This window comes from Saccostrea echinata, unplaced genomic scaffold (assembly GCF_033153115.1).
Source record: "Saccostrea echinata isolate AGI-Se365-2 ecotype Australia unplaced genomic scaffold, CSIRO_AGI_Sech_v1 ptg000032l, whole genome shotgun sequence".
Taxonomy (NCBI): domain Eukaryota; kingdom Metazoa; phylum Mollusca; class Bivalvia; order Ostreida; family Ostreidae; genus Saccostrea; species Saccostrea echinata.
This window is the reverse complement of record NW_026889781.1, coordinates 659,464-675,387: the sequence shown is the minus strand read 5'-3', so window position 1 is coordinate 675,387 and position 15,924 is coordinate 659,464. Positions and strand designations below refer to the sequence as shown.

Sequence of the window (15,924 nt, the reverse complement as noted above, 5' to 3'; positions counted from 1 at the left end):
GCTGGAGTTTATTGCTTAATATGTATCCAAGTAAAGCTTTGAAAATATTTGACACCAAATTTTAAATTGATATATACTTGTCCCTTTTAAAGGTGAATACATTTGTGAAAGGTACATGAATTTGTTGCGCATTATTCTCTTGTGCTATGAAAGATCCTTGTTATGAAAAAAACCATAACATGTAAGCAGTGTAATCAGTTCTCTACCTGTGAAACTCAAGTATAAAGGTCGACTATAGTGTGCTGGTACCCATGATAAGGAAGCAGTCTGGCCCCAAAACCATAAATTTAGAATAGACTTGCATCAAAATTAAGGTTGTGAATAGTTTGTGATCTACAATATTTAAATTTTGTAGGTTTGTTTAATTTTTTCCAATTTAAGCCCATGGTAGAAGTTTTGTTTTGTTATCTATATTATTTCAAAAGTTATATAGATTTGAAATTTTGACTGAAGTCTGTTCTCAATTTATGGTTTTGCGACCTGAGGTGTAATGAAACTGATAAGAGCAGACACTTCTCTGACCTTAGCTAAAGGCGTTAAGTCATAATTAAAGCTAAAGGAATATACTTATTTTATTATGATATGCGTGGTAATGAATTAGAATATAGTGCATATTAATATTTACATACCGGTATTTGTTTAACTTGCACTTCACGCAAGTTTCAGTCAATACTAAATGTTGAACAGCAGAAAATCGTATATGCTAACATAAGACATTTATGGTATGTCATGATCGGGACCAAAAATTTCAATTTTCATTCATCTTAATTGTTAAATTCAGTGTTTTGAATTTGTCGAGTAAATTTTCCAACTTTGGGCACTCAACTTTTTCTTGTTCCAAAAAAATGTAGCTATTATTTTGATACAAGAAGAGAAGTTTGTCATAGAGAAAATAACAAAATATCCGAGACCCTGTGCCATTTATTATTTGAAAATGGTAATTAATATTTAAAAGATATGCATATCATATAAGTCTCTTAGACGAAATAAAGAAATAAATTATTTTCTACACACAAAGCTGTAAAATGGATGCTTTTGTAGAGGCACAACAAATCATTTACACATAAAGCACCCTTAAAAACTGTATTTACAATACAGATTTCTGCATTTACAATGCAGATGTGATGTATTAATATAATTAAATATATATTTACAAATTGAAATTGTTGATAGTGTTTAAATATTTTATGTAGAAAAAGGGCAGAGTATAAATATTTTATGCTTTCAAACTGGTCCCTGAAGTTTTTGAATTTTAACAGAAGTAGGAATGTAAGAAATGGAATGTTTCCTCTCCGATTTTTAATTTTACACGGGATCGAGATCTCAAGTTTTCAATCTTGTACTTCCGGTTTAAGATCATAACAGCATTACATTGTGGTGAGATTTTTATGAATCTGTATTCAAACGTTATTTAATTTCCTCTCATAAGCTTTAAAACTGCCCGTTGTAACTAATGCCAGAAGAATTCTCATATTTTCGTCGCTCATATTTTTAAGTCTAATCAACAATGTTCAAAACATGGATCGCTCTCTTAAAGTTGTCCCTTTGCAAGGTCAGCCAAAAGGGAAAGGAATGGCATCTCATTTTATGCTACAAATCATTTGGGCGTGCTCCGATAAATCCAACATGTTTCATCTTTAATCACTCGACATGTGGGTAACTTCTAGTCCCAGTCTGGGGAATTAAAACGCAGGATTCAAAGAATTAATCAGTTGACAAAGTTACAAACCCAGAATACTGTAAAAATTACTGTGAAGATTCTATGGGTTTGTCCCTAGACATGGCGGCCGAGAGACATACAATAAGGAGAAAGTGAAATCAACTAATTATGGGAATGGGATTATTCCATTAAAAGGTGTATGTGATATTCCAAAGCCTAAATAAATGAACTAATTAAACAAGTATTTACAGATTTATATACATGCATGTAAATAAATTCAACAAGAATTTACAGAAATATATACATGTGTGTACTGTTTTTCAAATGTAGCACTGGAGAAATTATTTAACACTTCATTAAGGAAATTCAAACTCCCTTACCAATACCTCTTGTCATTTATGATTGGAATTTATATTTATGTCCCTAAGTATATATTTAAAACAAATAGTACACAATCTCAAAATGCTTATTTGTAAGTAGATACTGTTTTTTGAAGAGAATTTTAAATCTTTTAAAAACAAACATATTTTGAGAACTCAAGAATTATATCATTGTCCATAAGACACAGGTAATGAAATGAACAATGTAAGGTATTGCTTTCTTACTTGTAACCTTTGTGTGGTCAATGACAAGGAGCCCATATTTAGCTAGAGCATCAAATATGAGTGAGATAAATGAACAAATCTTAATAATTTATGTAAGGAAATTTCTTTGAAATTTTCCTCCTAAGTAATTTTAGTCTGTAAACCTAATAATAACGGGACCCTATCCTAATGCTCCTCACTTGATATTAAAGTGATACCTTTTGCACTTGTACTGTATTTCTGCTACAATTTGTGTACATTACTAATGATAACTTATTTTTGAAGGGATGTTGATAGATATTGCTTCATGGTAACTGTAATATGTTGGGCAAAGGCTAACTTGGATGTTTGTTGGAGGTATTGTAGTGTAGACATGGTCTATGAGTGTTCTATTGTCAGTTGTTGGGAAAGTCACTAACTGATGGTATCCAAATTGCTCCATGTGCTTCTGAATTGGTGTTGGTGAAGTCAATAAATTCTCATTAAAATCACCCATAATGATACTGTTTCTTGAAGTTTGCTTCAGTACCTTGAGAAGCATTGTTAAATTCTGTAGGAAGAACTTGGTAGGGTAAACATTGGGTCTGTAAATGACAACTATTGTGATTTCAGCAACTGTATCTTTAAGCATCATTCCCTCTATATTTTCTAATGGAAACTGTTCTCTTGCTATGGTGCTGTTGTCTTTTATATATGCTGCAACTCCACCTCCTTTTGCTTCTTTCAATTTGATGAAAGTCTCATCTTGTCCTGAGTATGCCTGATATCGGGAGACATGATGTAACTGAAAGTCTTCCAAGGCAAAATTTTCAAGATTTTGAGAATCTGATAACCATGTTTCTGTCAAACATATTAAATCTGCTTTTCTAAATGTAACATCATGTAGTAATTCAACAAAATGATGTTGTAAGCTTTGAATGTTGTGCAAAACAATTGATCTATATGGTACATCTTGATTGCTTACTGTGAAAAGATGTTGCATTTTAGACATGGCATCTGAAATCTTTTTGTCAGCATAGACTTTATTATGGAAAATCTGTTCATTTGCAACAGAAATACTTAAACCCCTCTCAGTTGTCACCCTGCTTAAAGCCACATAAGCCTGTCCTGCAGAAAAAGTGCGATTGAGGTCTACAACTATTTCTGAAGTTGTCATGCCTTGTACTTTGTGTGCTGTACATGCCCAGGCCAGACGTAACGGAAACTGGTGCCTAACAAAATTTTTGTTTGATGATGTTCTCATATCCTCTTCATATCGATTAACTGTCACAATAGTAACATTTCCTACATTTTGTCCTGATTTCTTTCCCACATTTTTATTATCGAAAGAAATATCTATTGCCTTCACTTCTGCACTGATGTTATCCTTCACAATTTTGACCACTGTTCCAGTAACGCCATTCACAAGTCCATCTGCAACACAAATATTGCGAATTAACATAACCCTAGCATTAACAGATAGCATTAATGAACTTGTCATACTGTCATTCTTGCAGCGAACAAATGGAGTGTCTCGCAAATGTAGTTTTCCACTTGTCTTGTCCCTTTCAAAATCTTTTGCTGGTATTTCCTGGATGTTTTCACAAGTTTTCCTGATCATATTCAAGTTGAAATCATTCACTTCTTCATTGGTTGAAAAAACATGAAGAGCCTCTTCATTTCCATCTCTAACACAACGCTTCAACATTTCAAGGACATCAGGATGTAAATCTTCATTTAACGTTCTTGTGCGTATTGAATTTAATTTCTCAGCAAATGATAAATCTTCTTTCTGGCGCATGACCTCCTTCAATTCTACAAGTTTGAAATACTCATTCCAAAAATCCTCTGGATATGAGCCATTTTCCATATAGAGTCTCTCACCCTGTCGCTGTTTTACAGGGGGTAGTTGATAGAAATCACCTACAGCAAGTATAGAAACACCACCAAAAGGTTTCTTGCATCTCTTTACTTGAACTAGTCTTTCATGTATATAATACAAAAGCTTTTTGTACACCATTGAGATTTCATCTATGATAAGAATTTTCAATTCTTCTAATTCAGCTCGTATTGGACTAAGGCTCTGCTCTTTCAAAGGTTCATAAGGAAAAGGCATGTACTTATTCAGACAAAATGCATGGTGTATTGTGCAGCCACCTATGTTAAATGCTGCAGTTCCTGTGAAAGCGGTGAGCAGAATACATGTTTTGTCAGGTTCAGTACAAGATTTTTTCAAGATTTCATTTGCTACGTGTTGAACACTTTTGATAAGATGACTTTTTCCTGTTCCAGCTCCTCCAGTAACAAATATATGAAAAGGTTCAGGTTTGGTGTTGTCAAGTGTTTTAAGACACCAGTCTCGCACATGATACATCACATTGCGTTGGTTTTCATTAAGGGTTCTTAACAAAGGCATCAATTCTTCTTTTGAGTTACACTTTGTCACAGTATATGGAACATCAAAGGGAACATCTGAGGGTGACAAGTCTGGTATGGCTTGAGTGTTGTCATTAACATCAACTTCCTTCCTCTCTTTAGTTTTACATGTGTCCCTTTCAAGCTCAGTTTCAGGACATAAAGTTGCCCATGCGTCTTCAACATCACCTAGTATTTCATACATTTCCTGTGCTTCATCTAGAGCTTTTTCATTTGGTGCAAATTTTGCTAAGTTTGCATCTACGATTTGCTTCACAGATGCAAGATTTTCTCTGCCTTCCAAGCTGACATGTCCATTTTCATAAAAGGCTTGGTATGTGTCAAACCCTGGAGGTTTAAGGTGACAAATTTGGCGATGTGGAAGATACAACTGAAGTATTGATTGGAAATGCTTTTCAGGTGTTTTTTCTGCACTAAATCTTGGGTATCGAATAACTGCAGGTTCTGATCTTGACCGCCTTTGAACGAAACCTTTATTTTCTAGCAATTCATAAACTCCTTCATGTGCTTCTTTTGGAATCTGTGACTTAGCTAGAACTCTAAATTCAGAGCAGAAAGTTGCAAGGCACATGCATGGGAAATCACCATTCAATGGTCTAGCTTTGTAACGGTCAACAATACTAGTCATCCATAAATCCTCTTCATCATCAATTTCTAAATCAGTCTCCTGTTCATGTTTATGTGTTTTGTCCTTGGTTAAGAGTGACAGGGGCTTACTTAGCCTAGTTGGATTCTCGCCCACAGGAATGAAAAGTACTTTCCTAGAACATTCACGCATCCTTAAATTGCATATTCGGTATACTGCTTCTTGCACACTCACCTCACGGTGATGTAGATAAGCAGAGCCTATTTTCTTCATCGTTTGCTTGGCATTCATATTTCCCTCTGCAGCTTCAATCTTTGTCTGCTTCAAAAGCATACCCATCTCTCTTTCCGCTTTTGATATGTATGAAACAACATAAACTATGCAACTGAATGGATCTAACACAAACTGAATGTCCATATTAGCATCCCAGCATTTCAATAAGTATGGGTTGTACTGGTTTGTCCACAATTCATTTGGGTTTCTCCTCAAAATAACTGACTGCTTTGACCCAACAAGGTTGTAAGCTTTCTCATAAATGTCTTGAGGTATATTCAGTTCACTAAAGAGTTCAGCTGTTGTTTTCCCACAATCAAAATGCTCATCCTGAATTTTTTCCCAAACACATTTTAGTATGTTTTTAGCATGAATCTTTTGCATTTCAGTATCATCATCATCATCATCATCATCATTTTTGTCTAGAAATGGGGTGGTAATAAAAGTTTTGCAAGTGGGAGGTCTAGGAAAGTTAAAACGACACTCCTTTCCTCCTTTTCTGCAAGACTTGGAGTGTTTCTTGCTATGCTGTTGGACTTGAAGAACTGTGTCATGTAAAGTTGGTTCTTCGTCTTTGACTGGGATGGAACATGTCACATATTTGTCAATAAAATCACAAACAGCTTGTTTCCCATCTTCAAGCAATTTTGGAGCATCTTCAACCCAAAAAAGACAGTGGACATGTGGTGAGCCTCTTTGCTGAAATTCGACTCTGTAAAAATAATCTTTAATTTTTCCTATTGGTTGTGCTGGGCTCAGAATAACTTCATGCAGAAATATGTGAAACCTGTGCTCAAACATTCTTGCGACTGTTACTGGATTTGCTTTCAAAAGTTTGCTTTTTTCTGTCCAATCCAATTCATCAGCTACTCTTGTATCACCTTCTTGATTAAGCAATATATTTATAATTTCACTCCAGCGAAATTCAGCTGAGGAAAATGAACAAAACCAAGTTGGAATTCCCAACTGTCTCAACATAGCAAACAAATCTTTCTGCACATTCTGCCAAAATGAAGGTGTTCCCCTTATTGGTTGTAGAAAACGCAAAGCGTCATCATTTTTAAACAGCTTCCTTAAAGTGTCAGGATCTTTCAGCATATCGGTAGTGATTCTTGATCCATGCTTTGTTCTTTCAAATGATTTTCTTAAAGAAATTTGCGTTTTATCTATAACTTGCTTCAGTTCTGATAAATACTGACTAAAAAAAATGTAATCAGTGTCTTGTGAAAACCTTCTGTCAACATGCATGAGTCGATTGTTGAAATACTTTGACAAAGTTATGTTGATACTCCGTTCCTCTGTCCAAGTGTTTTTTCCATTTGGAAATAAGTGAGGGAAAGCTTTTGCTTCATTTCCTTTCTCTTGAAGCATTCTTATAGGATTTTTACCCTCAGCTGGTGCAATGTTGTATATGTCATCAAAATAATGATCCAACACTTCTTGTCCTATGTCTGAAGGTTGAAGGCATGTGTCATATTGAATGCCAGTCATTGCATTATTATTGTTGTCATCATCACCAGCATCATCATCTTCTTGTTCATTTTCATGTTCACCAATTTTAAGATCAGACTCATGCTGGTTTTCTACTTTTTTGTCCTCATATCTTCCAGGTAATATTGTTGCATCTGCATACCATTCATTATGTTCCTTTAAGTAATCTAAAGCATGCTGGATGTGTAATGGGTTAACAAATTGATATTCATAATATCCCTTGTACTGAAGCTTACGTTTCAGTTTCACTTTCACTACCATATCATCTTGTTCCATTCTGGGTAAATGTTGAACTTGTGTGATATCTGATGGCACACAAACAACAGGACCATGAATTGCATGTTGCCCTCCTTTTGGTAAAGCTGCTATCTTCATAAATGGAATGTGCATTGAAACCAAATGCTTTTCTAATGTATTAAGTTCTTTTAAAACGACTGGAATTTCTACTAGTCCCATATCATTAAAGACACTTTCTGCAGGTATTTGTCCATTTGATATTTTTCTGTGACAAGTCTTGCACAACCAAAGGGTTGAGGAGTTACAGTTTTCTGAACATTGCTCTGTGCATTTATGTATATAATCTTCTGATATACATTTTTCAGCAATAAGCCTAACGGACTCACACTTGTTCATGAAATGATCTGATTGGATGCGTTTTACTTGGTTTTCAAACAAGAGTCTGTGACAACAAGCACATACACAACTGGGACCTTGAATGATTTTCATTTTGAAACTTTCCATTACATAGTCTATCTCCAAAAACTTCATCTTTTTTGACTTCTTCTGATCTTGACTGCTCTTCTGTATCTTCTGCTTAACCTCAGGGTTAGCTTTATATCTCTTTTTGTTGTATTCTCTCTTCTTAGTTTGGATCTCTTTTCTTTTGCTTTCATACCTGCTTTTACTCTGCTTTTTCAACTTTTCCCTGTGAGAGCTATTAATCTTATATTTTTCAATGCTTTTTTGTTGAACAACTGCTTTGTGTTTTGCATTAGTACTGTATTTCCTTTTACTGCTTTCTTTAAGATGGCATCTGTAATCTGCATTCTTTAAATACTTTGATTTTCCTGTCTCAAGTAATTTCTTCCTGTATTCCCTATTTCCCTTGTACTTCTCCTTGCCCACCTGTATCAAATTTTTCCTATACATGTCATCTTTCTTGTATTTTGCCTTGCTTGCTTCTACAACTTTTTTTCTGTAAATCTCATCATCTTCGTATTTCTTCCTTAATTTCTTCTTAACATGACTTTGGTCATAGTATATTCTTTTGGAGAACAAGACATGTTGTTTAAATTTTTCACTTGTTCCATATTGTTTTCTATACCAGACTCTTTTTCTGTTCCTTTCTCTCTCAACAGCTTCTAATGTTTGACTGGATAATTCCACGTTGTTTGAAACAGGGTTTGATTCTTTGGTCAACTCAATGCCTCTGCCAGAGACACAGTGGTAGTTTACAGGATTTCTGTTAAATACCGATACAACTACATTGTAATGATTTCATGATCAAGATATACAGCACCATCAACAGAAGTCCATTTTTTGTCGATCAAGTTGCCACTTAACTTTCTCCATGTATTATCTTCAAATGTGAAAATCGGAACTCTCAACATGTGTGATATAGCAATTATTTCAAATTCTGTTGCCCAGGAACCCAGAGTCCTTCTTGATTCAATGTAACTTTGTAAACTCTGATTAGATCTTAAAAGTTTTTCAAACAATGTGTGATTTTTCAACACATACTGACACATTTCATTGCGTATACTATCATGAGCATCTTCTGAACCTGACAAATAATATGACACTGCTCTGAAAAAACAATTCCCATCTCCCAAAACTTTCCAAGTTCGAAGTGGACCTCCTGCATCAGATGTACTCACACCTTGTGGAATATTATCCACAGAAAATGGAATGTGAAATTTTTCACACAATGTCTGTCTTATTTTGACTGGCATATGTTCAAATTTTGTAGCACTGGGTTCTTCTTCATAAGAAATTCTTACATCTTCATAACACTGTGTATTTGAAAGCGACTCATTCATTCCATGGTTAACATCTTCTAAACAATCAATTGACTTACAAGATACTCCGGTTATCTCACATTGGATTGCACATGGAATAGTCATGGAATGTGCTAATTCCATAATATGCATGTAAACATCATTTATATGCTTAACAAATTTGCATGTACTTTTCCCATCAGCAATTACTTTCCCACTAAGTGACCTGGAATGTGAATCAAAAAGGAAGAAACCCTGATTTAATTTTCCTACCATCATGGTACTTTCATGGAAGCATATAAAACATCCATCTGTTTCTTTTAATCCAGCACATAATGCCTCCATTAAACTTTTAGCATTGAATAGGCTCAAATCGGGCATTTCTTGATCAAAGTTTGCTGGAATCATGGTGTTTATTGACTCATGATATGTAAATGAAAACATCTCATTGTGTATTTCAAGTGCATCTGGAAGATCAGAAATTAAAAGATAATGATGACCAATACTTGTGTATTCTTGCAATTTGTCATACAATTCATTTCCACTCATAAGAATTTTGTCCATGTCTATTGTTTTCCAGAGATAGGCAGATCTCAATTTGTGATATGTTAGAGCTGATAAACAGTTAGGAACACACTGTAAACCTGCATTTGTCCCAAATAAGCCATTTCCCTGATTAAAGCTCCCTTGAATGCTAGGCCACAACGTTTGGCTTTCCTTTTCATTTGGTAATGGAAGTTTTAATTCTTTTCCATCACTTTCCTCCTGAATTTTGAAGTTTGTATTTCTGTTTTCAAGTTTATAACACACACATGTTAGACTTTTACACAAGGTACAGGTAAATTCTGAATTATCCTGTGCTGATTTTGCAAAAGACGGAAAATTTCCTTCAAAACTTAAACAAAACCCTGAAGTTGAGCTGTGAAATTGGCCCGGACTTTGACTTAAGCAATTTAACCCCCAATGATTATTTTCTCTTTCCCAGTTAGACTGCTTTTGATCTGTTACCAAGTTAGACTGTTCTATTTCTGTGACCAAGGCAGACTGGTTTTTCTCTGTGACCAAGTTAGACAATTTGTTATCAACAACCAAGTTAGACCTTTTTGCATCTTTTGTAATATCCAGACTATCTTTCATAGATAGTACTGGTTGCGTCTGATCTGCAAGGCATGGCATATTGCCATCTTGGTGCCAGGGTACACTCAAAGGTGTACAGACTGTATCAGTGACAGATACTCTGTTAGGAGTACTCACTGCAACAGAATCAGAGATCGGTGTCGTACACACGTATTTGGTACTCAGACTTCCCTGAGGAGATGCCAACCTCAGAGCATTTGTTCGATTCATTTTCTCATGATGAGAGGCCTGAATCTCGGCCAAAGGTTCTCCCAATGAAGGTGACAACCCATCAGAGGAGTCCATCTCAGCCATGTATCCAAGTCCTCTCTCTTCATGTCCTCCTTCATTTTGTGCATTCTTGACATTTCGTTTTTTGCGCTGCTTATCCTTGTTCCTCTCATTGCGCTCATTTCTTCTCTTTCTTTTAGGCATCTAAAATGATGAAAGTACTAAACACTGAGAAAAAACACTCTCTAAAAAATACAAGAGGTCCAAGGACCACATCATTCACCCGAGCACTGAAGCTCTGGAAATAGGTGAAATGAGTTTAGTATTGAAAAGTTCAAATCAATAAGTGTTCCAAATCTACCCTTTTCAAGGATGGCTTTGCTGTTCTTGGGAAGAAGACTTTTAAATAATCTCATATATTCATAAGTAAAACTTTGTTCATGCCTAGTGGCTGGCCCCCGCCGTACCCTTGGGGACATGATTTGAAAAAACGTGATTCTTCACCACCCAACAATGTTTTCATAAAAATATGAAAAACCATAGCTCTGCTATTCATGAGGAGAAATTTGCTAAATGTAAAACTTATATATTCAAAAACAAACATTTCATCATATCTTGTGGTCTCAACCTACACCCAAATGTCAAGATTTGAACGAACTTGATTTTATTAAATCGGACATTGCACTCATTTGAATTTCATCAATAAGGACTCTGCCATTCTTAAGAAGATTTTCATTTTTTTTTTTTTTATATATTCCTTAGAAAAAATGTTCATCCCTTGCAGATCTGCCTTACTCCCAGAAGTCATGATTTGAATATTGCATTTGTATGTGTATGACAAATAATGCCTTTGCTGTTTCAGTGAGGAAGATTTCTAAATATTTTACTTCTATATATGTGAAACTTTGATCATCCCTTCTGCCCTACCCCTTGGGATCATGATTTGAACGAACTTTTATCTTAACTACCCAAGGATGCTTTTGTATAAGTATGACTACTCATGGCTTTGCTATTTTTGAGGAAAGGTTTGAAATATTTTACTTATATATTCCAAATTTTTAAAAGCTTGATAATCTTTTATGGCCTCACCCTACATCCTGGATTCATGATTTAAAAAAAAAATTGAATATGACTAACCAAAAATGCTTTCAAATAATGATGAACAATCATTCCACCTAACCCTGCAGATCATCATTTGAACAAACTTTTACATAAAATTCCCAAGGATGCTTTTGTATGACTACTCATGGCTTTGTTATCTTAGAAGAAAGATTTGAAATATCATACTTAAATACTCCAAATATATAAAAACTAAATAATATTTTGTTGCCTCACATTGGATTCATGATTTAATAACACTTGAATATACACTAACCAAGAATGCTGTCCGAAAATATGAAAAATCATGGCTCTGCCAATCCTCGCAAGCCAGGGGTCCTGAGTCAACACTTTTCCGTTGGACCCCTAGCATATTATATTCAATATTTCTGGGCTGACTGTAGCGACGTCTTTCGGAAAAATTACAAATCCTGATTGTTTTTCTTATCTTTCAACCAATCACATTAAGCCATTTTATGATAAACAACTTGTAACATGTGCATTTGAGGTGTCAACTGAATCCTTATCTAACTATTTATGAAAGCTTTAATTTGATTGGTGCTTCTCAATGAGAGAAGCAAGCCCACGAATATTGAATGAAATATGCCAGGGGTCCAATGGCAACGTGTTGACTCAGGACCCCTGGCTTGCGAGAATGGGCTCTGCCATTCTTAAAGAGAAGAATCTTGATGATTTTTCTTATATATTTTAATGTAAAACTTTGAACATCCCTTGAGGCCTTGCCAAACTCCTCAAAAGCCATGATTTAAACAAACTTGAGTCTACGGTACCCAAAAATGCTTTCATATTATTTTAACAAATGTAGGATTTGATATTCTTAAATAGATTTTTAAATATTTCTGCTATATATTCATATGCAAACTTTGATTGCATCTTGTAGCTCCACTTTACCCTCGAGGGTCATGATTTGAATGTGCAGTACTAGAGGATGCTTTCATATGAATATGACCAATCATGGCATTGCTGTTCTTGTGAAGTACATTTCACAATATATTCCTAATATGATCGCATGTAATCTTTCATTGTCCATTGTGGCTTATATTCGCATGTAAACCTTTGATTGATCTTTGAGGCCCTGCCCTTTCTGAGGGGATCAGATCTGAACAATATTAAATATACACTACCCATAGATGTTTTCACATAAGTTTCATGTATTCTGGCACAGTAGTTCTTGAGATGAAGTTTTTTAAAACATGCCACTATATTTCCTTTAATTTTGAATTATCACCCCATTAAGGTCATACCCAACGTAGTTTGAACGTTATTGGGTTCTTCCCTGAAGTTGAAGAGTTCCACTAAATGAAGGACCTGTGTGCAATACTTTTAATGTCTATATATGGATTTGTACTTCCTATTTAAACAATTTTTGATGGAAAAAAATCTGGAATTATTGTTTTTGTAATTTTTGAACATTTTTATTTGAATAATGTAAAAATATTCACAATTTGGTATCTTTTCAAAACCCCTGGTAATGCATGCTGATTTTTTGTCTAAGAACATGTAATGGTAGTATTAGTTTTTATTTAGAATATCTTGAGAAATTATCACTTGGTAAGGTACCTTGTGTATGTCCTTAATGAGGGATTGGTCCTTCATGTGAACAAACTGAAATCCCCTTCACCAATGGATGCTTTGATGCAAGTTTAATTGAAATAAGCCCAATGATTCCTGAGAGGAAAGCTAAATTGAAACAATTTAACACACAAGCAAATGGATGGATAGACATGAATATTTGTTAGTAATTTAAACCTATCAAAGTGTTCAGTGGGTGGAGCATTCACAGAAAAGTCTGTGATGTAATGTTATTAGCAATGCAACTATTATGTCAAAAATCTGACATGCCATGTGAAAATCATAGTAAAATGAAGAGAATGCAGATACTTGGAAATGGCAGCGAGAATACTTTTTAAAAATAATTTTATTATTCTCGGACACGATGCATTACTTATCATACAATCTTTTAAACCGCATGCATTTGTGATTATGTCTCTCAAGTTTCTTTAAATGTCAGAATATGTGTTAGAAAATTTAAATATTATGTCCAGGATTGTTTGGTATTACAAAAAAGTTATAGAATGGGAACTCGAGAAATAGCAAATTTATTGTTCCCCTCAGTGGCAAATCGGGTAATAGTTTCCTTCCTCTGGGAACCATAAATTAGCTGTTACACTCGTACCCATTCCATAACTGTATACTATCCACTCTTAGAAGATTTTCATGCAATTATAGCCGCCAATTTTGATCAACAGCGATAAATCTATAGACATGATGTCATAAGTTCTGAGGCATTGTGACGTCATCAGGATTTCAGATTATTCTTGCAGTATTATCCTACCCAAAAAAATTTAAACCTCAGATATAATATAATACATCAGTACAATAAAAAGTTTGTTTGATGTTTGTGAGTGGGATAGCTCTTCTGTAAAACTCTTGACAGGTACTTTTCTTCGCGAGCAAGCCCTCAAGGATTAGTTTCCAGTAGCGGGTTTGATAAAAGAGATATCACACTTACAACCAGTTGATAAGTGCATATCATTTGTTCTTGAGATGGCAAATCTAATTTTCTACTCTTTTGTAAAACTTTCACCGTTCCCATACACCATTAAATTAAGATTTCAGGATTTAAACAATCATATATTTACCATACTTAAGGAACCTTACACATAAACTTTATTTTAACAAACCTAGTGGCTTCAGAAAAAATTCCATCATTATCTTCACAGATTTTTATACCCTCTGCTTGAAAACAGGAGGGTATATAGTAATTCATATGTCTGTTCGTCATCTGTTATGTTTAGGGGTACCCATCTATAATCCGTGATTCCTCATATTTCATTGAATGAAAGAATGGGTGGACTTAACTGGCCAGAGAAAATGCCAAAAATTTAAGTTCCATAAAATGTTAATTTTTTTCCATCATATAAACCCCCGATATCTGAACTGTGTATTTATGGTACGGATGTGAATTTAAAATGCTCTTTTAGAGGTAAACTAAATAAATATCGAAGACATGGTGCCTGAAGATTTCTTGAATATCAATAGATAATCAGGGTCACGCATTTTTCATCGTCTGAATACATAGTCAGCGCATGTCTGTCGGCTGTTCTTACGAAAACTGTAGTTGTATATTGAACAAAATAATGTCATTTTAAAAGGAGAAGAGCTGACAAACGTGTGCTCACACTTAATTTAACAAAAAAAACATGTTCAAAACAAACTTCTCGCTTCCATTGTTATGACTTCGATTGATCTGTTAAATATTACAATTCATCACGTGATGTCCACCTGCGAGTGTACTTGTGGAAACAGTTACATTGTATTCTTCAACCTGACCTCGATGTAAATCACTATGTTTGGTTTCCGTTTTCAGAAATAAGCACATTAAATGTTGTTTTAATATTGCGTGTCCCACATTTAAAAAAAATCATAATGACATCGCTGTAATATGTCAAACACGCATTCGAATTTCTAGAGAGAGATGGAGAGAGAGAAATGACATTAATGACACCGATCGATAGCCCCGCCTCCTATTAATATTGATAGCCTGACCTAAAAACCACTCCGGGTACATGTTTAATTCCAGAAAACGACACAAATGTATTGTTGCTTCAATTTTCATTCATGGCAACAAGAAATTGCTTTTGTACATATGTTCTAGCTTAACAATCATGTATACGTTGCTCTTTCTATTGCTTGTAATATATGTTAGATTCACTTGATTTTCAACTTCTTAGAGTAGTCGCAAAAAGATCCAAAATAGGGCGTTAAGTCCACCCATTCTTTAATGAGACTCTCACAGAATCTTTATTACATAATTCCATTTTGTACCTCCTATTTTACTCAATGATCTGTCACATATTTTGGCTTTCCCAATTCCCATAGCGAAACATAAACAGCGCTATTATATTCATATGGGAGGTGGGGGTATCATTTAGTGAGCTCATTGCTCACAGTTCCTCTAGATAATATTATCTCCCTTGGAAAACAGTGTGACCTTTTATATGTAAACAAATCTGAATCTCCTTCATACAAAAATACACTGTGCTCAGTTTGATTAATTTTAGCTTAGATTTGGTTGCTGAAAAGAAGTAGAAAATACAAACGGTGCAGATGAGGATACTATGAAATGCCGTTGAAAAAAAACAAAACATTCTCTTCAATGTAAAACTATAGATCTCTAATGAACAAATGCCCCTGTTTAGTGTTTCAAGTGACAATCTATGTCCCAAGAATATTTCATTGATATGTTCACAATTTGTTAACATTAAAAATTGAATTGCTTATAACATTATCATTGAAGACATGAAAAAACAATGGAAATTGAAATGCTCATACTATTTTTCATTGAATGATAAATCAAGTTTCTGAATATCTGTTTTGCTTTTATTATTTGGAACTAATAGTTGCCAAAATGAGACAGGAAACTAGGCAATTTAGAGAGTTTGACATCAG

General features: G+C 34.5%; 1 protein-coding gene across 1 annotated transcript; it reads right to left on the bottom strand.

The window, feature by feature from the left end:
* Positions 1 to 2,506: 2,506 nt before the first annotated feature.
* LOC133197842 (uncharacterized) lies at positions 2,507 to 10,557 on the bottom strand. The gene is made up of 2 exons (XM_061334031.1): positions 8,750 to 10,557; positions 2,507 to 8,471 (listed from the first exon to the last, which is right to left on the bottom strand). The coding sequence occupies exons 1-2, from the start codon at positions 10,555 to 10,557 to the stop codon at positions 2,507 to 2,509; spliced, it is 7,773 nt and encodes a 2,590-aa protein (XP_061190015.1).
* Between the last annotated feature and the right edge of the window lie 5,367 nt (positions 10,558 to 15,924).

Coding starts and splice junctions, on each gene's coding strand:
- LOC133197842 (XM_061334031.1), bottom strand. CDS start 10,557: ATGCCTAAAAGAAAGAGAAGAAATGAGCGCAATGAGAGGAACAAGGAT. Junction 8,472..8,749: donor ATACGCAATGAAATGTGTCA/GTATGTGTTGAA, acceptor GGTATTTAACAG/AAATCCTGTAAACTACCACT.